The sequence below is a fragment of the Oculina patagonica genome, chromosome 7 (assembly GCF_052425735.1).
Source record: "Oculina patagonica isolate OP01 chromosome 7, crgOcupat, whole genome shotgun sequence".
NCBI classification, from domain to species: Eukaryota; Metazoa; Cnidaria; class Anthozoa; order Scleractinia; family Oculinidae; genus Oculina; species Oculina patagonica.
In genome coordinates, this window is record NC_135764.1 from 13320962 (window position 1) to 13342178 (window position 21217).

At 39.0% G+C, this 21217-nt stretch overlaps 4 protein-coding genes across 8 annotated transcripts in view; 2 read left to right on the plus strand and 2 right to left on the minus strand.

The window, feature by feature from the left end:
- Positions 1–14876, plus strand: part of LOC144661268 (uncharacterized) — a 69171-nt gene extending 54295 nt beyond the window's left edge. Inside the window, exons 1-7 of one of the 5 annotated variants that reach the window (XM_078521969.1) lie at positions 9229–9573; positions 11040–11162; positions 12022–12104; positions 12441–12563; positions 13176–13310; positions 13722–14019; positions 14533–14870. In XM_078521969.1, coding sequence (XP_078378095.1) covers positions 11090–11162; positions 12022–12104; positions 12441–12563; positions 13176–13310; positions 13722–14019; positions 14533–14816 — 996 coding nt within the window. In that variant the 5' untranslated portion in view covers positions 9229–9573; positions 11040–11089 and the 3' untranslated portion in view covers positions 14817–14870. Of the gene's footprint in view, positions 1–9228; positions 9574–11039; positions 11163–12021; positions 12105–12440; positions 12564–13175; positions 13311–13721; positions 14020–14532 lie in introns of those variants that run through there. The other 4 variants (XM_078521972.1, XM_078521971.1, XM_078521968.1 and 1 more) reach the window with 4 other exon arrangements.
- Positions 1–21217, minus strand: part of LOC144661263 (uncharacterized) — a 174214-nt gene that overhangs the window by 132599 nt on the left and 20398 nt on the right. The window lies entirely within an intron of this gene.
- The window catches only part of LOC144661252 (uncharacterized), an 82343-nt gene continuing 61201 nt past the window's right edge, over positions 76–21217 (minus strand). The window contains exon 2 of the mRNA XM_078521953.1: positions 76–3134. Within this exon, the coding sequence (XP_078378079.1) occupies positions 3106–3134 (29 nt within the window). The 3' untranslated portion in view covers positions 76–3105. The remainder of the gene's footprint in view (positions 3135–21217) is intronic.
- Positions 6358–21217, plus strand: part of LOC144661287 (translin-like) — a 59531-nt gene continuing 44671 nt past the window's right edge. The window contains exon 1 of the mRNA XM_078521992.1: positions 6358–6436. The gene's annotated coding sequence lies outside the window, so the exon portion shown is untranslated. The remainder of the gene's footprint in view (positions 6437–21217) is intronic.

The following is a 21217-nucleotide window of genomic DNA, read 5'->3' on the forward strand; positions in this document are numbered from 1 at the left end:
CCAAATTTTCCAACCCCCCAAAAAAATCCGGAATCAATTAATCCTTCGTCCCCTTCCCGGGGCGGGGGGGGTTGGAATTGGTTTATGGTTTTTTCTTCTGATGGTAAAGAAAGTGGTGCAAGATGTTTAAACCAGTCACTTGGCGCAGCAATGCAAAACCTAAACAACTGCGAGTTACTTTCAATGCTCAAGTGGAAACCGCTCTATAAAAAAAAAACAGTTATTACAATACGCTACATACAGATAAGAGGTACCGGTAACTACAATTGGCTACAATTATTATAATAAAATAAGTGGTTATATTGCAAACAATTACGGTTTATTAACTGCCAAAGGCAGAAATTATTATGCTGACATTATTATTAATTCCCGGCTAACACATTTCCTTACTTTCATTTTTGGCTATTTTGTTATTCTTTATACAAGACTGTACTGAGTTTAATGAATAGTTAACTCAAGTTCAAAAGCTATACTGTCAAACAACACTGTAAATGGCTGATATGAAAAAATTAAGTCACTTTCTATCAATAATTTTGAAGGAGAATACATATATTAATTATGTATTCTCCTTCAAAATTATTGATAGAAAGTGACTTAATTTTTTTATACATTTATACATTTATAATAGACTGGAATCATTGAGCACTATACCCCACTAGGGAGGCTGTTCAGAGGCTAGTAGTCGTACTTTTAACCCTTTAACCCCCAGGAGTACCAACTGGCACATAGTGCCATAACTTGGTCAATATTTGTCCAATACCCGATTCCCTCTATAGCGCGCGCCTGCAGGGAATCACGGTAGTTGTATTCATCAAACCATGCGGATCTGCATGTTGAAAGCATAAAATTGTAAATATTACTGAAACTTTTTTTAAAATAATTATAATGCAATAGAAATGTCAAGTTAGGGTGTTTACCACTTTCTTAGTACCAGCCACTCACAGAGTCAAATTCACTTATCTAATCTGCTCAGTTTGTCTGCTGAGGATTACTGCTAGTTTTATAAATTTATAATAGACTGGTTTCATTGAGCACTATATCCCACTATGGAGCCTGTTCACAGACTAGCAGTTGTGCTTTTAGGACATCATCAAATTGAAAATTCTCAAAACTTTTTCAAATTAATACATGAAATGTCATTCTACCATGACTGACCATTTTCTTTTAGTCATTCATTCAGAGAGTCTACCCATTTAAGGCTGGTTCTCATATGATCGCCCCGATCGTCTCTGTCGCCTCTGTCGCTTCAAAATGTTTGCTTGCTCCAATCACCTCAGACTTTGCAAACGACAGAAGCGACAGAGACGATCGGGGCGATCATATGAGAACCAGCCTTTAGCTAATCTGTTGACAATAACTGCTAGCAAGTTTAATAAATGTAATTTACAAATAACAGGGGGCTCACATCACAAAAGTGATATTTCTGTGAGGCCCCGTGAGAAAACACAAAAATATTAATTGATAAAAATGGCACTAATAAAAGGTTAAAACATTGATCATATATAAAAACTATCAAGCGCTAAAAGCTAAAAAAGTTATGATTAATCATAAAAAGTGAACTAAATGTTACAATAACGAATTATTTGAAAACATGATTTTTGATACCCTGCTTGGGGGGGGGGGGGGGGTGCTTCTCAACTATAGATCTGGACAGAGCAGTTGCAAAGGAATTTCTGAAGACAGCAATTGGTTGCAAGCGATATATCATGATTTTGGCGTGTTTTGAAAGGAAAAAATAGCGAATTTTATTTGGGGAACTTGGCTTTGTAAAAATTATCATTGTGTGTGTGTGAAGAGTGCCAGTCACAAACTGCGTGTTAGGATTAAAATCCCTAAAAACGTGTAGGAAAGAAGGAATACTTCCGATTTTTCTTATTTGAATCAGAGATAACATAGCCTTCTTTATGATCAAACCCATGGAAAATTATTACCTTTTACGCATAAAAAGGAAAGGCTACTACATAGAAAATCCACAAATATGATTATTATGTCATAATGTTCATAACAATGCAAATTTCATAAATCCATGTGTGACATAAGCATGCAGACGTTCTTTATCTGCTGACGTTCACTGATTTTAATTTTAGATCTATGTGCCATAACTTTTACAGCTTTGTTTCTTTTTGATTTCCGGTAAGTTACTTGTCAAATATTGCCACGATTTGAAAGTCTTAGAGGACTCTCGAATGCAACACTGAACAGTACTAGAGAAAAATGTTTTTCTGTGTATGGTCTGGTTTACAAATAATTTATGATGGTTGAAAATCTTCCACAGCAGCAAATTGGTAGATAAGAAACCCCCACCCCACACCTCCCCTTTCTTAAAAGAGAAAATTATTTTGTCTTCAAACGTCTTGACGGATTTCTATAATAGTCTTTGCCTTCTTCATGTATTTAATATACTGAGACTAAAATATCATCAAATACAAAGTAAACATCTCATAGACTGTAACCATGAAGAGGAATACAGCTGGGAAACAGAGACATCTAACTTTATACCACAGATCATGATAAAAAGGCATGTTCCTGAGCACCTTACAATATTAGCTATGAATAAAGGGTGTGATCAAAGGCAAAACCTTGGTTTGACTTGTTGCTATATGACAATGTGATATCACAAAACTGTAAGTGATGAGTCAGTCACAAGTATTGACTCTATTGTTTTTACAAATCAATAGTCATCCCCTCCCACTGCAGGAATTAGATTGGCACAGATTACCTTAAATTCTTAGAGACCTGTCCACCAAACTTTTCTTTCCACATTCTGTAAATAACACGCCTTTATACAAAATGCTACTGCTATTGTGAAGCAATTAAGTGAAACATGCTGCCGGAAGGCACAAACATATAAAAGTTCTCAAAAATTTTCAAGACCGCATTAGCTTACATGATGATTTTGTATTACGAGGAGAAACTCATTTTAGCTTAGTATTTTAGTATTTATGTATACACAACTTCCATGCCATGTTTACATTGCTATTGTTATTTGTTTTACACTTATTATGTAAACAAGTGTCCACACTGAAACAGTTTTATGCTTCTTGTTTCATAACATCATTTTACATTATTTTAAAATATCAGTTGTGCACCCAGGCATCATATTTTTTAAATAACGAGTACCTTTTCTTCACAAGCTACAGCAATGCGTCCCTCAGTAGTCACTGTTATCCCTGTTACGTAACCACCATGGATTTGAGTGCTCCGCATAAACTCGCCATCTTTGGTGTACACTTCCACATGCAGGAGATCTTTCTTCTCTCGTTCTTCACCAGCGACGACGACATGTTCACTTGCCCGGTGAAATGCAATTCTATGATACAAATAACTTCCTTGGAGTTTAAACTTGTTAAGATGGTCGCCATGTTCACTGAATATGTGAACACAGGAGGAATCATTCCAGTCCACTACCATAACACGGCCATCATTAGTAGCAGTGATATCCCACGCATTCTTCAATCTGCCTTCACCAAACGAGCGAACAAACTGACCATCAGTCTCATGCACATCAACCACATTATCTATCCTCAGTACCAGTACTTTGCCACTGTCGGTGACTGTCAGTCTGCCAAAGTCCCACTCGCTACTCACAGGAAACTTGTGACGCAGGTCAGCGGTGTTGTTAAATTCGTAAACAACGCGCTCATATTCCTCAGCTCCAGGCTTTTTCAATCCGACCAAAACATAGACACTGTCATTCATGTCTGTGGCTACATCAAGAACATATAACATTGCATATACGGCATCTTTAGGGAGACTGAAAAGACTCATAAATGTTCCTGAACTGTCAAACACCTTTACGTTACCAATGTCTCCTACAATGAATTGTCCGCTGGAGTTTGTAGCGATACCACGCGGCATCTTCAGCTTGTGCTCCTCTTCACCCTCCTGACCAAATGACCACGTTACAGAACAGTGCTCCATGCCCTGTTTACGCAGAACTTTAGTGAGCCTTTCATCACGCAATGGATCAACTTTTTCTTCTCCGGTATCAACAGCAGGCCAAATCAAGAAGGGTATGTGTTTACCAACTGTTAGCGTGACATCGTAGATGACACGATTCACGTGACAGACACTGGAAATGATATTCCTGCGTTCGTCCTTACCTATAAACTGCAAGCCCCTTACTGCCTGAAAGCCTTTCTTGAGCTGAACATCAAAACTATTTTGAACTGCTGAAAAAGAGTTTAGTTCTTCGATGCACACCCTACACGGTGCTACTGCGCCAGCGGGATTGTCTACTTTCTCCAGAATTGTCGCCATTACTCGATATTGCATCGCTAGGATGCGGTCAGAGGTTTTTAGAGCTTCATTGCTAAAGGCCCTTGTTGCTTCTATACGGGCTTGCTTGAATCTTTCCTTTGCGTCGGAAAGCGGCTGATTCATCCAGCTCAGTAAGATCCAACTTTCGCACGCCTTTGACTACAGAAAATGCTTCAGCACAAGCTGCTTGTGTAGTTACCGCGCCGTACTCGCTTCTGGACCTTGCCTTATCAAACACTTCATAGAGCAGCTCAATTCCTTCCTTGAAGAAACTGATGCTTGCTAGCAAATCTTTCCTTGATAATCCATCCAACTTGGACTTGATATCATCGATTTCACGCACGATCAATCCACGAAATTTTTGATCTGTTACATCGCCATCTTTCAGCTTCTCCGCTGCCTTATCCCTGCCTTTATTCACAAGCAAGCCAATGGTTGCTTTAAACACAGCTGTTACAATTGAAGACATAATCGGCAAGTAAAGAAGAACTCGAAAGCTGTTGCTTGCTCAATACAAATGATCTTGTGGTGGCGTGTCGTCGCAATCAATGAGAAAACATTTCAGGAATCAGGAACGAAGAAAAACAAATAGAATATCAGATTTAAAGGTCAGCATTCTTCGCAATCGACCTGGAATGGACTTTAAAGGGACTATGTCACGGGGATTTCGCAGATTTTTGGTCTAAACTGTTCTGAAATAGGTGGTAGGTAACTTTACCCATGATAATCATTATCTTTGAACAATTGACTGAAGATATAACCTTTATTTGGGGAAAGAAATAAAACTTCGGCTATAAATATCGATTTTTTTTAAGGCGCACGGAAACAACTTGAAAACGTTGGCTAACGTTTTCAAATTGCAATTCATTTCCATCCGAGCCATCCGCAGCCAAACGCGCTTTTTAACAGTTGTAGTGCTCTAAAATAGTAATTGTTAATGAAAATTGATTTTTTTAAGTTTCCTACAAATTATATAAATTTTGGCTGTTTAAAAAGCCATTAAAATGCGTGACATAGTCCCTTTAAAGGGACTATGTCACGCATTTTAACAGATTTTGAACAGCCCGAATTTATATTTATGTCGTAGGAAACCTAAAAACAATGGCCCATTTTTATTAACAATGTCTATTTTAGAGCACTACAACTGTTTAAAAGCGCGTTTGGCTGCGGATGGCTCGGATGGAAATGGATTGCAATTTGAAAACGTTAGCCAACGTTTTCAAATTGTTTACGCGCGCCTTAAAAAAAATGATATTTATAGCCGAAGTTTGATTTCTATCCCCAAATAAACGTTATATTTTCCGTTAAATGTTCAAAGACAATGTTTTTTTTGGGTAAAGTTGCCTACCACTTATTTCAGAGCCGTTTAGACCAAAAACTGCGAAATCCCCGTGACATAGTCCCTTGAACAGTATTTGCAAGTTAAATCCCTTATGTGTTTTCTTTTCAATTAATTAACTCACTTTTTAAAACGGATTTTATTCGCAAACTAATTTAAATTTATCAACAACTATTTTATTCCACTGAACATTTATAAAACAAATGTGGGATATGCCCATGCTTTTTTCAGCTCCAAATCTAAAAAAAAAACGGAGCAGTACAGATTTCACAACAGATCTGAGCTGATCGATCTTATAGAGAACGAGTTGTTTCTCCATCACCCCATCTTTTCTTTTTTGTTTGGTTATTGAGGGTGCAATAAACGATCAGTTGACCAACAACGGCTGCTAATTACAACTGCTTGCTTTTGACAAAATGGACTAGGTTTGTGTTGCATGCTCGGCCAATTTGGAAATTACTCTTCCCTTCCAGCCCTGCCTATATTACTCCATGAGTAAATAGTAATGCGTGACAAATTGACTCTAAATTTTAGCTAAGAACGACAAGAAGTAAATTCAACAAGTTCATGGTATTTAAAAGTACATATATGGAAAAGGTGATTGTATGTACTTTTGTCAGTGGAGTAAATATTCGCGAATAAAATTTTTACAGCATTATTATTATTATTATTGCATTATTTTCCAGATCTTACAAAAAAGAACCCATACAGTTTGATGCGTACGTATGCGATTCGGTATAAAATTATAAACCCGTATTTGATGTATAGTTATACCCATCTTTTCTTGAAATTGACTATAAACTTACTAGAAATTTAGATGTATTAAGATCTTTTGAGGTCCTTATTTTCAAGATCATGGTTTGTAACGTCCGCTTCTTATTGACAAAGTCCAGTCCATTCCAAACTTTATTGGTCCATCTTCTGTCACTGATCTGACTGATCTCTGTTAAGGTTTTGATTGACAGGTGGGCATTCTATCGGCTTATGTCAAATGAACAGGAAATCACACGATATAAATAGAGCAGAAGATTCTAAGGCTACGTGCTTTTTCTCATGTCATTTTGTCAATTATCAAGTTGCCAAACTTGACAACCTGCCAGTGATTTTTGCGGCTCCCTGTTTGAGAAATGATAACACAAATCACCAGGAAAACCAAACTGATAGACTGTTATTTTGCTTCAATCAAAACAGAGGTTGCAGATGATTTCCTTTAATATCTTTTAGCCATACAAATTGAAGAAATGCGCGCACAACACTACAGAGCTTACAGGAATGCACGAGGTCGCGCTTATTCACCAACCGGTCAAACCACAGAAATAAAGCATATTTGTAAAGGCCAACATCTCTTTGTCGACTTTATAAACATGGATTACATACGGCATGTAACTTGAAATAGAAGCGATGTGTTTTAAAAGACAGAGCTGGACAGAACTTTTGACAAGTAAAAACAGACGAAATGTGAGTAATGTTAAGATCCCAAGCACAGCCTCCCACGCAGATGATCTTTGGGCTCATCACGCAATGTTGACCCTCACTAAGCTATTGCGTCAATTGTCTGTTGTGTCTGTTGTGTCATAATTTCTCCTACCCTCGATTTCTCAAATTTCCCGATAACTTCACTGACCAAAAAACGTCTCTTCCCTTAAATTTGCTTTACTCGGTCGATTTCTGGAACATTCGACCTCTCGAACCAATATTCGTTTCTCTTGGAGACTCAATGTAATGTTTTCTGCTGTCCTTCCTACGGAACAGCGATTTTTCAAATACCGTATTTATTCGATTAAACGCCTTCCCCGAATAAACGCAGCCTTCGTATAAACGCCACATTTTAGAGCAGAATGCCGCCCTCGAATCCCGGGGTGGGGGGTACTCGACATCAGATCTAAGGTAGGGAGGTGCGGCCCGGCCTCCTAAACCCTGTTCCCGTTTAAGACACGAACCTCTGTTTTTCCATCCTCGGAGACCCAGGGGCAGTTAGTGGGGGCGACGGGCAGCTTATCGGGACAACGGGATTTTCGGGCGAAAGTTTACAAAATCCCGTTGTCCCGATAAGCTGCCCGTCGCCCCCACTAACTGCCCCTGGGTCTCCGAGGATGCTGATTTTCCTACCCTGTTTTTTAAGACAGAATGCCAATTTTTGATACCCCGTCTAAGACATAAACAAGTACCTCACTAGCTTTGGTGTAATCGTAAATGTGTTCAAATCAAAGTAAGTCAGCAATACGGTAGCTTCCCACGCAGTCGTTCTTAGGGGCGATCGTATTTCACTCCTCCCCACGAACGCCTGTTTAACCAATGCCAACATTCCTTTCCGCCGCTAAGCCAATCAGATTTTACCTCCCAAAATCCGGAAAGTTGACGCGCGGGAAAACGTGCTCGTGCAAATCACGTTTGGTTTTAGTTTTTTTAAGCCCTGGCCGAAAAATTGAGTCTACTTGCGTCTCCGTTTGGGCAGGACTTACGTACACTTGCGTTGACTTGCGTTCACTTTCGTCGAGATCAAGTTTTTCACCGTTTGACCACTCAACGCAATTTTTGCAGTTTACTTCAAATACTGAATTGCAGCGTGTGGCATTTTAAATGGCGTTTTTGGCAAACTTGCGTGCACTTGCGACTTTACTTGCGTGTCAGTTTGGTCACCCAACGCAAGTCTGTACGCAAGTTCAACTTGCGACTACTTGCGTCCACTTGCGTTACCGTTTGGCCAGTGCTTTACTTGTGATTGGCTGAGAAAGTGGCGCGATTTTTTTAAAACGAGTCACGAGGCAAGGTAATCGCAAAACCAAAGCAATCGTCAATCACTTTGAAAACTGCTCTTTTATCTAAATTCAAACATGACTTCTGACGATTTGAGGCGGTGATTTGACTTCAGGCGCTCAATAGTAATCTCGTTCCCAGATCTCGCGATAGATGCTTTCATAGCCTCTGACGCAGACGTTCAAAAGTAAAAACAAGAGCATCAGAAAAGACAGTGGTTTGATCAAATCTATATTTTGTTTTTATAAAAACAAAAAAACAAATCTTTATAGAGGATAATCTTTTACTAAATAACTATTCATTATTAAACATGCTATAAAATTAATAATATTTTATAAGGAGTGACCTGCATTCAATCTGTGCCGAGAAAAGTGACAGACCCGTTAGAGAGTTCAAAAGTTTAAACTACGAGCGCGTGCGAACGTTGGGTATAAGCGCGCGCTGGACGACGTTACATTGATCTTTTTATCCGCTGTGTAACCGAACTGTTCAACGAAAAACCGACCCAGGGTGAATCTCTCTAACAACACGTTTCAAACTGCGGTACCACAGCTGGCCCTACGTGCCTGAGCCGACAATATTTAACTATCAATCTATGCAGACTAACTGTCTTTAAAATATTTGCAAGCAGCAAAAGTTCAGTGTCCGACGTGAAAAAGTAAAAGTTCGTTATTAGGACTTAAAGTTTCGAGGATGAAATAAGACAAATTACATGAGCGAAAAGTGTCTCTGACCCGACAAGCGTTCACAATTAAGTTGTACGCACTTTTACAAGGCTTACTTTTCTACAACAATTTCAATATACAGCAAAAATAACAAACTTACCAACGAAAGGACAAGAGCCAGGCGCGGAACAACCTCATTTGGTCGTTTTTATTTGAAGGCTCGCGACAGTTGCATGTACGCGCGTACCTAAATTAAACAGTTTCATGTGAGCGCGCGCACGCAGCCCGGAACGCATTACGCAACAAACAAACTGTGATAATCATAAACTTTCAGAGTATTTCAATACACAGAAAAGGCTTTCGGGCCATGATTTCCTTCCCAGAACCACCCACGCTGGTTTATACAAGTGATAACAAAGTGCCATCAATCACAAAGTATCACCGGGGTACTGGTGCAATGCTTTTCTACAGACTAGGGTAAAGGAAATAGACACACAACAACCCCAGGGATGGTAGTCTGACAAAGTTGACCCGCAGGTGGCAGGATCTTAGGTTGGACATGGTCCGCCATATGATGAGACGAAAAGTCTGGGCATATGGATTCATAGTAGTGTTTAGTTTTTGTTGTAAAGATCAGATCTTTACAAGTGTATTGAAACCTTAATTTTGGGAATTGTTAAAAGTGTTGGAATATTGGTTAAAAATGGAAACTCGCGTTTTTTTTTTTGTTTTTTTTTTTTGCCTCGATAATTCTCTCATTTCGAGATAAAACGGTAAAGCCATAGATGTTTGTATTTTTCTCGGAGCAATTCTTGGTGCTTCTGCTTCGTCGATTCTTCGTAAACAATGTTCTTGAATGGACCATAACAGTGATTTTTCCGTTGACGCAAGCATCCTCGCCGAGTCATGTTCTTTTAAAATTGTGTCAAGTTTAACACACCCTCCGGAAAGTCCCATTAATATTTCCGGGAACAAACCAAGCCGTTTAAAATGTATAAAAATAACAAAGTAACATATACAGTTCTATGGATACAAATTTCACGTAAGGAGTTTATGAAGACTATAAACAAAAGCCTATTACAAATTTAACGTAAGGAGTTTACGAAGACTATAAACAAAAGCCTGTTACAATCTTAGACAATAGTTTAGTGAGCTAACTAAGAAAATTATTCTCGGCACAGATTGATAAGAAAAATATGCTAGTCAGCACTCAGAAAGCCTGTCATTCTCGTCAGGGGCACAGTGACAGACCCGTTAGAGAGTTCAAAAGTTTAAACTACGAGCACGCGCGAAAGTTGGGTAAGAGCGCGTGCGGGAGAACGTTACATTGATCTTTGTATCCGCTGTGTAACGAACTGTTCAACGAAAAACCAACCCAGGGTGAATCTCTCTAACAACACGTTTCAAACTGCGGTACCACAGCTGGCCCTACGTGCCTGAGCCGACAATATTTAACTATCAATCTATGCAGACTAACTGTCTTTAAAATATTTGTAAGCAGCAAAAGTTCAGTGTCCGACGTGAAAAAGTAAAAGTTCGTTATTTGCGCTTAAAGTTTCGAGGATAAGATAAGACAAATTACATGAGCGAAAAGTGCCTCAGACCCGACAAGCGTTCACAACTAAGTTGTACGCACTTCTACAAGGCTTACTTGCCTCAAGACAATTTTTCTGTAGCGTTTCGGAACAACTACGTTATTTGAATAAAAAGTCGTCATATTCACAGTCTAGTAGTAATTTAAATAGAATAGTAAAAAAAGTGGGTTTATAGAGTTCACCATAAATATGAGTAGATTGAACTTTTTTAACGTTGGTTTCTATCAGTGACATTAAAGGAACATGTGATATTAACCCTCACTCAATTTGAATGCTCCATTTCTAGAACGAAGAATCTCTCCATTGCAAAGAATTGCTTATTTTCTGGGTTTTCTAAAGCGGTATTTGTTCTAGCATCATTGCCAGATTTAAACACCTGGCTTGTGTTTGATATCGTTGTTGTTTTTGTTGTTGTTTATTCAGGTCCGTTGTCACACCAGCCCGTGCCATTCAGTCAGCAGGGGAATCCAATTATGTCCACTGTGGCTTTTCTTGCCTCAGTTGTGGATCCTCGTGTAGCAAGTGCTGCCGCTAAAGCTGCTTTAGGTTAGATAACATTTCCTTACATGCTGTAACTCGCTCTGGCGCGAAATCTAACGTTGCCATGTCAGCTTCACCCTGTCTGAGATTTTGATTGGTCAACTCAAACAGACAGCTGTCAAAAAATATGTCAAATTTGCGTGGCAACGGTACAAACTATGCAAATAAAAAAAGGGAAGGAAAATTCGCGTTACAAGCCACGATTGGTTTTGGCCATGTACTTGATTGGCTTAAGTTAGAAGACATCTGCACTCTGATTGGCTAAAATGTGCCACACGACTTTCTTTAACCAATCACAAAGCTAAACACTTTCAATGTCATCAAGCATCAAGTGAGGGGAAATTCTTTGTTTTTTACAAGGACAAGGGAAATTGTCTTCACGTGTCGTAAATTAATTTTTTGTTTGGTCACTAAGAAGAATGTAGCTTTTGTTATTGTTTGCAATTTGTTTCTTGGAGAAATTGCTGGGATTTATTATAATTAACACGTCAACTTCACGCCATACGGTAGTTAAGTACCGCGTTTGGCGTCACGCTGTCGTGATAAATGTTAGAGAATTCACCTGTGTTTGTCTTTTTATTAGTTTGTTAATTTAGGAAGAAACTCGAGTGTTTCTTGGACGATTTGCCGAAATACGCTTAAGTAACATATTCACGCGCCAGGAATGTTGCACTCAGTCTTCAGGATCCACGGTCAGCACTAGCCGGTTATCCTGAAGACTGGGTACGATATCGACCGGTTAGTTAACCCTGATGATGACAAATATTATCATCATCACCCACACTGCCCCACCTTTCTCTCCAAGCTTTAGACGAAAGTGGTCACCTTAGAATACTTAATCACTTTTACATCCTTTATTGTTTAGAAGAAACACCGCAGCCCATGGAAGTGAACGGAAGTCAATTAGCAGGACCTGAGGGAGGGGAGACACGGGCACAAGATGTTAAGGTAGAGTTATTTGGATATAAAACTAATGTTTACAACAAAGCAAAGTCTGCATTGTAATCTTTTGCACTGCTCTGAAAGCTGCTGCTTTAATTCCAGTTTCTGTAGCATAATGTGATGAAAAGTATTTCTACATGAAATGCTAGTCCGTAGAAGGTTACCCCCAGCATTATGAAAGATTTCCCCAACAATGCGCCAGAATATCTGTTTGTTAACCTGTTGAAGAGAAAGGCACTGTGAGAGTTAATACGGAAACGCAAATGGACACCCATTTCAAGTCTGTCCATATTAACAAGGTTCCACGTTTTTTTCTTACTGTGATTTTTTCCCTGCTTTTAGATGGAAGACTCGTCGGAGTCGAGTAGTCAATCACAGAACGGAGAGAAAACACAGGCTATCAACGAAGAAAACATTGCTAAGGCAGCCGCATCAGCTCTGGCAGCTGCTGCAGTAAAAGCCAAGGTAACCTTACTGTAGATTATCAACTGGCGCGTGGCAGACAAGCTAAGTTAAGCGCAATTACAGTATCTTGGAAATAAAGTTCTACTGATTAGGAAAAGGTGTTTATGAAATAATGTATGCAGCACCGAGGAACCCTTCATTTGACGAATTGATGTTCGCATTTGATCAATTTTCAGTTGATAGATTTAATCCGTTCCCCAGGAAATTCTTTGTAAACTGATCATTTTCCACCGAGACTTTCGAAAGGAATGAAAAAAAAAAAATCTAGAATAACAAACGGGGTTATTTATTTACGTTTTGAATATTCACTAAATTGTAAGTTGCAAAGTATTGTAAAGCGGATCGAGTAGCTACCAATACCAAGATTTAAAGTCAGCAATGAACAAAATGCTTTCGTTGGCTAAAAGACTGACTTCTCTGGGGAAATCTGGTTTGACCTGATGTCCAGGTCTTCAATACTTTGATTTGTTTCTTTTTTGTCCGTCCGTCCTTTCGTTCATTCGTTCGTTTATTTAGTTTTTTTTTTAAGGGGACGGGAGGAGGGGGTAATATCATTTTTACGCGTAATTAAACAGCACTAAGAATTTTGAGTAACTTCTCTTTTCCTGATAGCACCTGGCTCAAGTTGAAGAGCGTAAGATCAAGAGCCTTGTAGCGCTTCTTGTTGAGACACAGATGAAGAAACTAGAGATTAAACTGCGTCACTTTGAAGAACTTGAGACTATCATGGACCGCGAACGAGAGGCGGTAAGTATAAGAAACTGTTGATGAATTAAGATATTTTATTGTCATCCACGTAGTACATCACACAGAAGCTTGAATGTTTGGTGATAAGAAAAGAAAACAAAAAGAAACTCTTTTGAGTAGAAGGTGCACGATCTGATCACTGGTACGCTTTGAAAAAGAGGGTTTTTTTGGCTCTAGAAAAGTTCCCAGAAAACTGCATGACAGTGTGGTCACTAGGTAATGTGTTACTTGTCTCCTTCACGACGGGTGTTACTTTTTGTCGTCACGCAACGCTTCTGTACAGAGGAGCGTTGCGTGGCAATCCAAACTGCAAGACGAAGGATATTATGGCGTTACGTTTGTATATTTGAAAGGAAGATCACTCATTTGCTATTGATTAATTCATTTTCTTTTTCTTTTCTTTTATAAAAGTTGGAGTACCAGCGTCAACAGCTTCTTGCTGAGCGCCAACAGTTTCATCAAGAACAACTGAAAGCGGCGGAGCTACGCGCACGTGCTGCGGCCGGTCACCTGTCCCCCTCAGCACCCTCCCCAGGGCAGATTCAACCGCAGCCACAGGTATCCCAACCTCAACCCCAATTCCCACAGCAACAGCAGCCACAGCCACAGGTACCGCAACAACGGAGGCATTCACAACAAGCTCCGTCCCAGGTCCCTCAACCGGGAGTACCAAGTCATGTGCCACAGGTCGCCAGTCCTGCGCAACAAGGTAAGATTTCAGTATTTGAATTGGGTCAAGAGAATAACTGTTGTAGACTTAACTTGGGAATAAGAGGCGAATGTCCTGAAAGGATCACAATTGATGCAGTTTTTTAAGCGATGTGCGGTACATTTTTTTCTCTGGAATAAGCAACCGCCTTCGAGTAAGCACGCTCATAGAATTGTGAAGGTTAGGTATAAGCCCACACCAATTCTCCCACGCAAACAGAATAACTGTATGAAGTAACATAAGGTGAATTACTCTAGGTTTCTTGCCAAAAATAAAATCGTGTAAAGGGATAGCTAGTCTTATCATGGAGTTTAACATGAGAAAACTGGAATTTGAAATAATCACTCGGGCATTCCATTCCCCCATTTCAAACTACAGAGCAAATTAGGTGTATCTTCTACCCTGATACCACATTTGTGCCTTAGTTGATTGGCAGTCTGCGCCTTTGTGCCCTGCTACTTGCTTATTTTTCTACCTCACGACAACTTATTTCTAACATTGTTTTTTTTTAAGTTGCAGGTAGCAGCCAGCCCGTCGGGTCCAATCCCCCCTCTGCCTCTGCCTCCCCGGCTCCAGCCATGAACCCAGGCTCTGTACCTCCAATCGGATCACACCCTCCCTCCGGCTGCAGCACTCCGGTGTCATTCATGGGATCGAACGCCGCATCCCCTGCGCCAGGCCCCGGTACCCCCAGCAATGTTCCTTTGGCTCATGCTGCCGCTGGCCAGATGTCTCACGTGCCTGGCGACAATGCAGTGTCGAGTCCAGTTCCCCCGGCAACAAGCATGATGGAATGATGGGAACAGTATTAGCGTTCAGGGAAAAACAATCGTGTCACTTTTTGTTGTTATTGTTTCTTTTCTAAAGTAATAAATAAATTGTCATTTGTGTCAAGAGTTGTGGGGTCATTATCAGCGATAAATATTTAATCCTTTCAGGATTATTCAACTTTATAATAATAATAATAATATATAATAATAATAATAATAATAATAATAATAATAATAATAATAATAATAATAATAATAATAATAATGTTCTTTATCCAGGGAGCTCACATCACCAAAGGTGTTGTTCAGTGAGGCCCTGCAAAATAATACTTCAAATTCAAAATTAAAAGATTAACAAATAGTTTAAGAATTAAAAAAGTTGCAAGATAAAAAATGTATACAGTCGAAGCTCTCATAAGCGGACACCCTTGGGACGCGAAAAAAGTGTCCGCAACTGGAGCTGGCCGCTTACGAAAATGGTTCTTGTAAGCGGCCACTAGAGGTGTAGGGGATAGATGGCCGCTTACGGGAGCTTGCCTAGCTAACATAATGGTAATATGCATGTTAGTGGTGTTTCGAAATGTAACCGGACGTGGATGACGACAAAACAAACACTGAAATATGGTACTGTAATTACAGTAAAATCATTGTGACGAACGGCGATGTGAAGTTGAGTGATTAATACAAGATACAGAGGTTTTTTATATGATTTTCTTTGCGGTGTCCGCTTACGGGAGCTTAAAAACAAAGAAAAAGTCTAAGTCGTAATCTCGGAAAGTGTCCGCGGCCGCTTACGGGAATGTCCGCTTACGAGAATGTAAAAATACAGAGTTTGTATGGGAGTAAAAACGGGGTTTCTAACAAGGTGGCCGTAAGTAGAGCTGTCTGCTTACGAGAGTGTCCGTTAAGAGAGCTTCGACTATAGTATTAAAGTTCACAATAAAAGGCATAGAATAAAAAATTTATCTAAAAAACTACATTCTTCAGGGCTTGCTTAAAAAGTAAAATGGACTTAATGTCTTCTATCGATTTGTCAAGCTTGTTCCAATCTGCAAGTCCTTGGTATAAAAGGCGTTGCTTGCCATAATTACGTCTAATTCTCGGTAAATAAAAATTGGTTTTGCCACGGGTATTATAAGAATGAATGTCATAGTTTCTCTTTGTATCAAAATGAAAATCTATGAGGCCATTTACATATTTGAAAACGAAAACGCAGCGGTGAAATAACCTGCGTTTCACAAGTGTTGGCCAACCAAGTGTATTTAATGCTTCTGTAGACGAGGAAAAACTTGGTAAACTAAGAATGGTCTTGGCAACCTTGTTTTGAAGTAACTGTAGCTCACCCATAAGGGTAGCATTACCATAGCACCCATAAGGGAACTCATGCCCAAAAGAAAACTCACTTCTAGGGATCTCAAAAGGGAACTCACAACGGATCTCACTACTAGCTAGGGAACTCTGTATTACGAAACTCTCAAAGTAAGTCTTAAAGGAAACTCATGAAGGGAACTGAAAAGGGAATTCAATAGGGAACTCACTACGAAACTCACGGACACTCACTAGGAAATTCAACAGGGAACTCAGTAGGGGAACTCAATAGCCAAAGCCGGGATTTACTATAGCGTCAAAACACATCGACCTTTTGTATACCCGAAGGTCGTTTTTCACACGGGTTTAACGGAAATATCTCGTTCGCGTTTCAAAAAATCCAAAAACGCTCTCATTATCTCGCATATAATCTATGTTTAACGGAGTTTTGTAAATTTTTGGGGATGTTGGGAGAAGGTAGTTTTTTCGCAAAGAATTACCAAAATTTAGAGAAATTAGAAATATTTGAGATTTATTGTGTTTTCAAAATTAAATTTTCTTGGCTAAAATTTGGTAAACGGACAGCCTTAACGCGGCGGTAACTGTGAATTTGAGTGAAGTTTTAGGAGGTTTAAAGAAAGGAAAGGAGAAAGAAAATTGTTTTTGAAACACCACCAGACAGTTGACCCTCACGCAAGAGCACTCCACGTTGTCAGGGGACTGCATGGTGTCCCTCTACCAATTTTAAACTTCATATTCTAATTTTAAAATCACATTGAATCTTCAATATTTCTAATTTCTCTAAACTGTACTTATCCTTTGAGAAAAACTATCTCTCGATGACGCCATGTCATCATTATCAAGTTAAAATTATAATACGGAGTTCAGGCTTATATAGTGATCTAGGATGTGATAATATATACTACTTATTAACCGAGAGTGAGGTCATTACAGGGGAATCTCAGACCGAGGCCTTGATGTATTGACTGAGCGACAGCGAGGTCAATACATCAAGGTCGAGGTCTGAGATTCCCCTGTAATGACCGAACGGACGAGGTTAATAAGTTATTTATTATATGGCCTTTAAGCACTATTCAAAAAGAGTGTAATCAAAGGAAAAAACACTGGAGGTAAAACTCGCTCTCGCTCTCTGTGGCTCTCTTCGTCGCTCATACTAAAGAAGTATCGGTATGCTTATAGCGGAGCTCCTTAGCGGCCCGTAAGGGCCGCAGAGCGGAGCACCATACCCATAAAAAAAACACATGAAAAAAAAAAAAAACACATGAAATAAAATAGGAAACCTCTGCATCCGAGTTTTCATGGTCATCATGGCTAGCGGCATGCCTCGCGGGCGCGTACGGCGGCGGCGTACGTACGTACGAGCGGAGCACCATACCCATAAAAAAAACACATGAAAAAAAAAAAAAACACATGAAATAAAATAGGAAACCTCTGCATCCGAGTTTTCATGGTCATCATGGCTAGCGGCATGCCTCGCGGGCGCGTACGGCGGCGGCGTACGTACGTACGGTGTTGCGCACATCCGGGATCTTGAAAGGTCTTGACAACTCGCGCAGTACTGGCGCGAAATAATTTTGCAGTGTGAGGTCTAAACAGCTAACTTGAGACAAACACATTTATTTTGGCTCCTTGTTATGCCGATGACTACAAACGAGAGCAGGGTAAACTTAACTTCGAGGAAACAGGGTTTAAGCGATTTGCGACGGGAAAGAGATCGCGAGAGATCCAGAAAACCCGGACAGAAAGCAGGCGAAAAAGTATAGCAAAGCGCCTGTCGAACCTGGTAGCAAAGTAGCGAAGAAAAGCGACTAAAATAGCAAGAGAGGTGCCGAGGAAACAGGCAAAGAAATAGCGGAGAACAAGGGAACGGAGATAAAACGAGCAGACGAGTGTACCTACTGCGGCCAACTGCTGAAGGTGAGTACAAAACTGCAGTGTTTCCGTCATTTAATATCTCTACGTTTTGTCTTAAGCTTACTTTATACGCAAAGTAAGCTTATATTGACGGCACATTTTACTTGCTTTCGCCACTAAGCATTTGCTTGTGACATGAACAATGTTGAAAAATACTATTCGTTAAAATTCAGTTTTACCAGGTTTTACTGATCAAATAGGAGGATTTGATTATGTAAACAAATAATTGTTGGGCCTTCGAGGAACGAATTCACAAAGAATATCACTTCAACACATCTCGAAGAAAATTAAGCTTACGATTTTTAAATGCTTGTGATATGATTATTTTGTTTTACAGTGCTGGAAGAGCAGCTGAGATGAGAATGAAAGTGATGTCAGTTTGCACGAAGCACCTGGAATTTCGTTAACTCCGAGTGAAATAGATCGATTCAGTGTATGCAGTTTATTGATATTCATGATGGAGGTAAAATTACTGTTCATTTAGTCAGAGTAAATAAACTTCAGCTTCATTACTTAGCTCTTTCGTTCCCAAATATATTAAATAATCCACTTGTCATGTAGTTCTGTTCACTATTGAGCGTTCATGTGGATTACATAACAATGTCAACAATTTTGAGATTTTGAGGTCTGTTTTGCTGGTTTCATTCAGAATGTCAACAGTAAATGTTATATTTGTCATAAAAAAATCACAATCTTGTTGTGGAATTTGGAAAATGCACACAACAAAGGTTAATGACTACTGGAAAACTGGAATCTTTGTGAGTAAATTCATGCCATTTTAGACACTGTATGCAGCTGTGCATGCAAACTTATTATTAATTAAATGTGTATCTTTAAAAATCTTAGTATTACTGTTAAGAGAAAAGCTTTTAAGATGTGGCAATGTTTTTCCTATGCATGTACATGTATATATAGGGGTAGAGGGGAGGGGGAGTATTTAAAGGTCAAACCTTTTAAAGAGGGGGTGTAAGGGTTTGCAGTGATGCTTTGAGTTTATTAAAATATCAGGACCTGAACAATCAATGGAATCGATAATCGATGGCAATCGATAACAATCGATGACAACCGATATCAATTAATCGATTGATATTGATAATCGATGAACAATCGATCGCTAAAGTTTTTGTGATTATCGATTGTCATCGATTATCAATTTCATCGATAATCGATGACAATCGATCAATTAACTAACATCGATTTTCATCGATTATCAATATCATCGATTACCAATTCAATCGATCATTTAACTGCCATTGTTTTTTATTTGACTAGTATTTGATAAATATGTTTACTTTAAAACACACGGTCTCTCTTGTATGTTATATTTTATTAGCAACAACAATGATAACCTTTCCAAAAAATGTCAATACAACGAGAAACTTACTAACTTAACAGTAATAAGGCAATAATTATTTAAAACAAACATTTTGAGCTTAAGTCTTATTCGCCTCCATCAACGAAGCGTACGCTTTTCGGTCTGGTTTGCTTTCGAACCAACTCCTGGCAAAGTAAATAGAAATCGCAACTTACAGAATTCCTCGCTGTCTAAGTACAATGTAATTTTTCTAAAACTCTGTCTTGTAGTCCATAAACATTTTCTCGCTCGTCCGAAATATTTCAAATCAAACAGTAGCAGAGAGAACTCAAAAATACGTCGTCCGTACGTCGGAACTAAAACAAGACAACAGTGGGAGTCTGGGGATGAGTTTCGCCTGTCACGTCCGCCATTTTTGACTCGGTCACGAATAACGAAGTGTCTTTGGAATTCTAGCGCTAGCAAACAGTAGGAAACTCGAATGAAAAACAGAAACATTAAAGCTTATGATGTAAACTTCATCTCAATGGAAAGGAGCTTTATTATTTTTTTTTTACAAAACAACATATGTAAGTATTTACTTCATGCTTCGGATTGATTGTGTGTTTAATGCCAATCGATGGCAATCGATGAAGTTCGCGACCACCAAAGTGTGATTATCGATGCCAATCAACAGTAATTAATCGATTGTCATCGATTGATCGATTGATTTTCCGATCATCGATTTTCATCGATTGTTCAGGTCCTGAAATATTTACAGTAGAACCCTGCTAACTCGAACTCTGAAGGGAAACGAAAATGAGTTCGAGTTAGCGGGGTTTTTCGAGTTAGCGGGGTTGATTGAATATTTTATTTGCCAAGTTAATAATTGATAGTTTACTGATTTTTAAGCACTTCAGTATACAGTACTGTGCAAATTGAACTTATCTTGCCAGAAACTCTAAAGCGACCACACATTCTTTTGTTAAGAGTGGAAAATGACTGTCAAATACATGATCTGTTCATTGCTATAATCAATGGGCAACCGTTGCGAGTTGCAAGTTCTGGAATTCGAGTTATCAGGGTAAAAAGTTTGACCCAAATTTTGTTCAAGGGAAACAAAATTTAGTTCGAGTTAGCGGGGTTTTCGAGTTATCCGAGTTCGAATTTAACCGAGTAAAAATGACTGAAAAGTGGGGTCAAATCCGAAGGAAATGGAAGTGAGTTTGAGTTAGCAAGGTTGTTCGAGTTATCCGAGTTCGAGTTACCAGGGTTTTTTTTCTGTAGTTGACTTCGCAGTTATCAGTAAAAAAAATAGTCTGTGCTGATACATCTCTGTTAAATATATAAGGTATCCTTTCGCATCCAGTAGTTTTGCTTCACTTTATACAAGCTTGCGTTAAGTGTTTTGTTTTATAAATATTATTGATTTTCATACCAATTAATCAATTTTAATTTAATCTGTGGCATTTGACTTTTTTCAGGGTTAACATGAATTTCAGAATTTGCAGAGCCACAGACACAAAAACAGAATGTGGACAAGGACATCAAAAGAAAACAGGAAGGATTAAGATTATCCAGCTTGATGTTTGGGTGTCTTCATGATGCCATTTTCAAGAGACTAGTAAATTACATGTAAATTGAAATCAAGAAAAGCTGCAAATGAGCAAAGTTTATATTTTAAATGTTAACGTATTTACAGTGTACTTCAGAAAACAACTTCTTGATTGACCTGTCTCTTTCACATCTTTTTAGATGTAACAAGGGCATTATGAAGTGATCTTTTTAAGAATAATTTATGCAGCCAAAACAGTAACAGCAGAAATGAATGGGAGTTTAAAATTGCTATTTTCAATGTTTTGGCTGGTAAGAAACCACATGTGACCAAGCT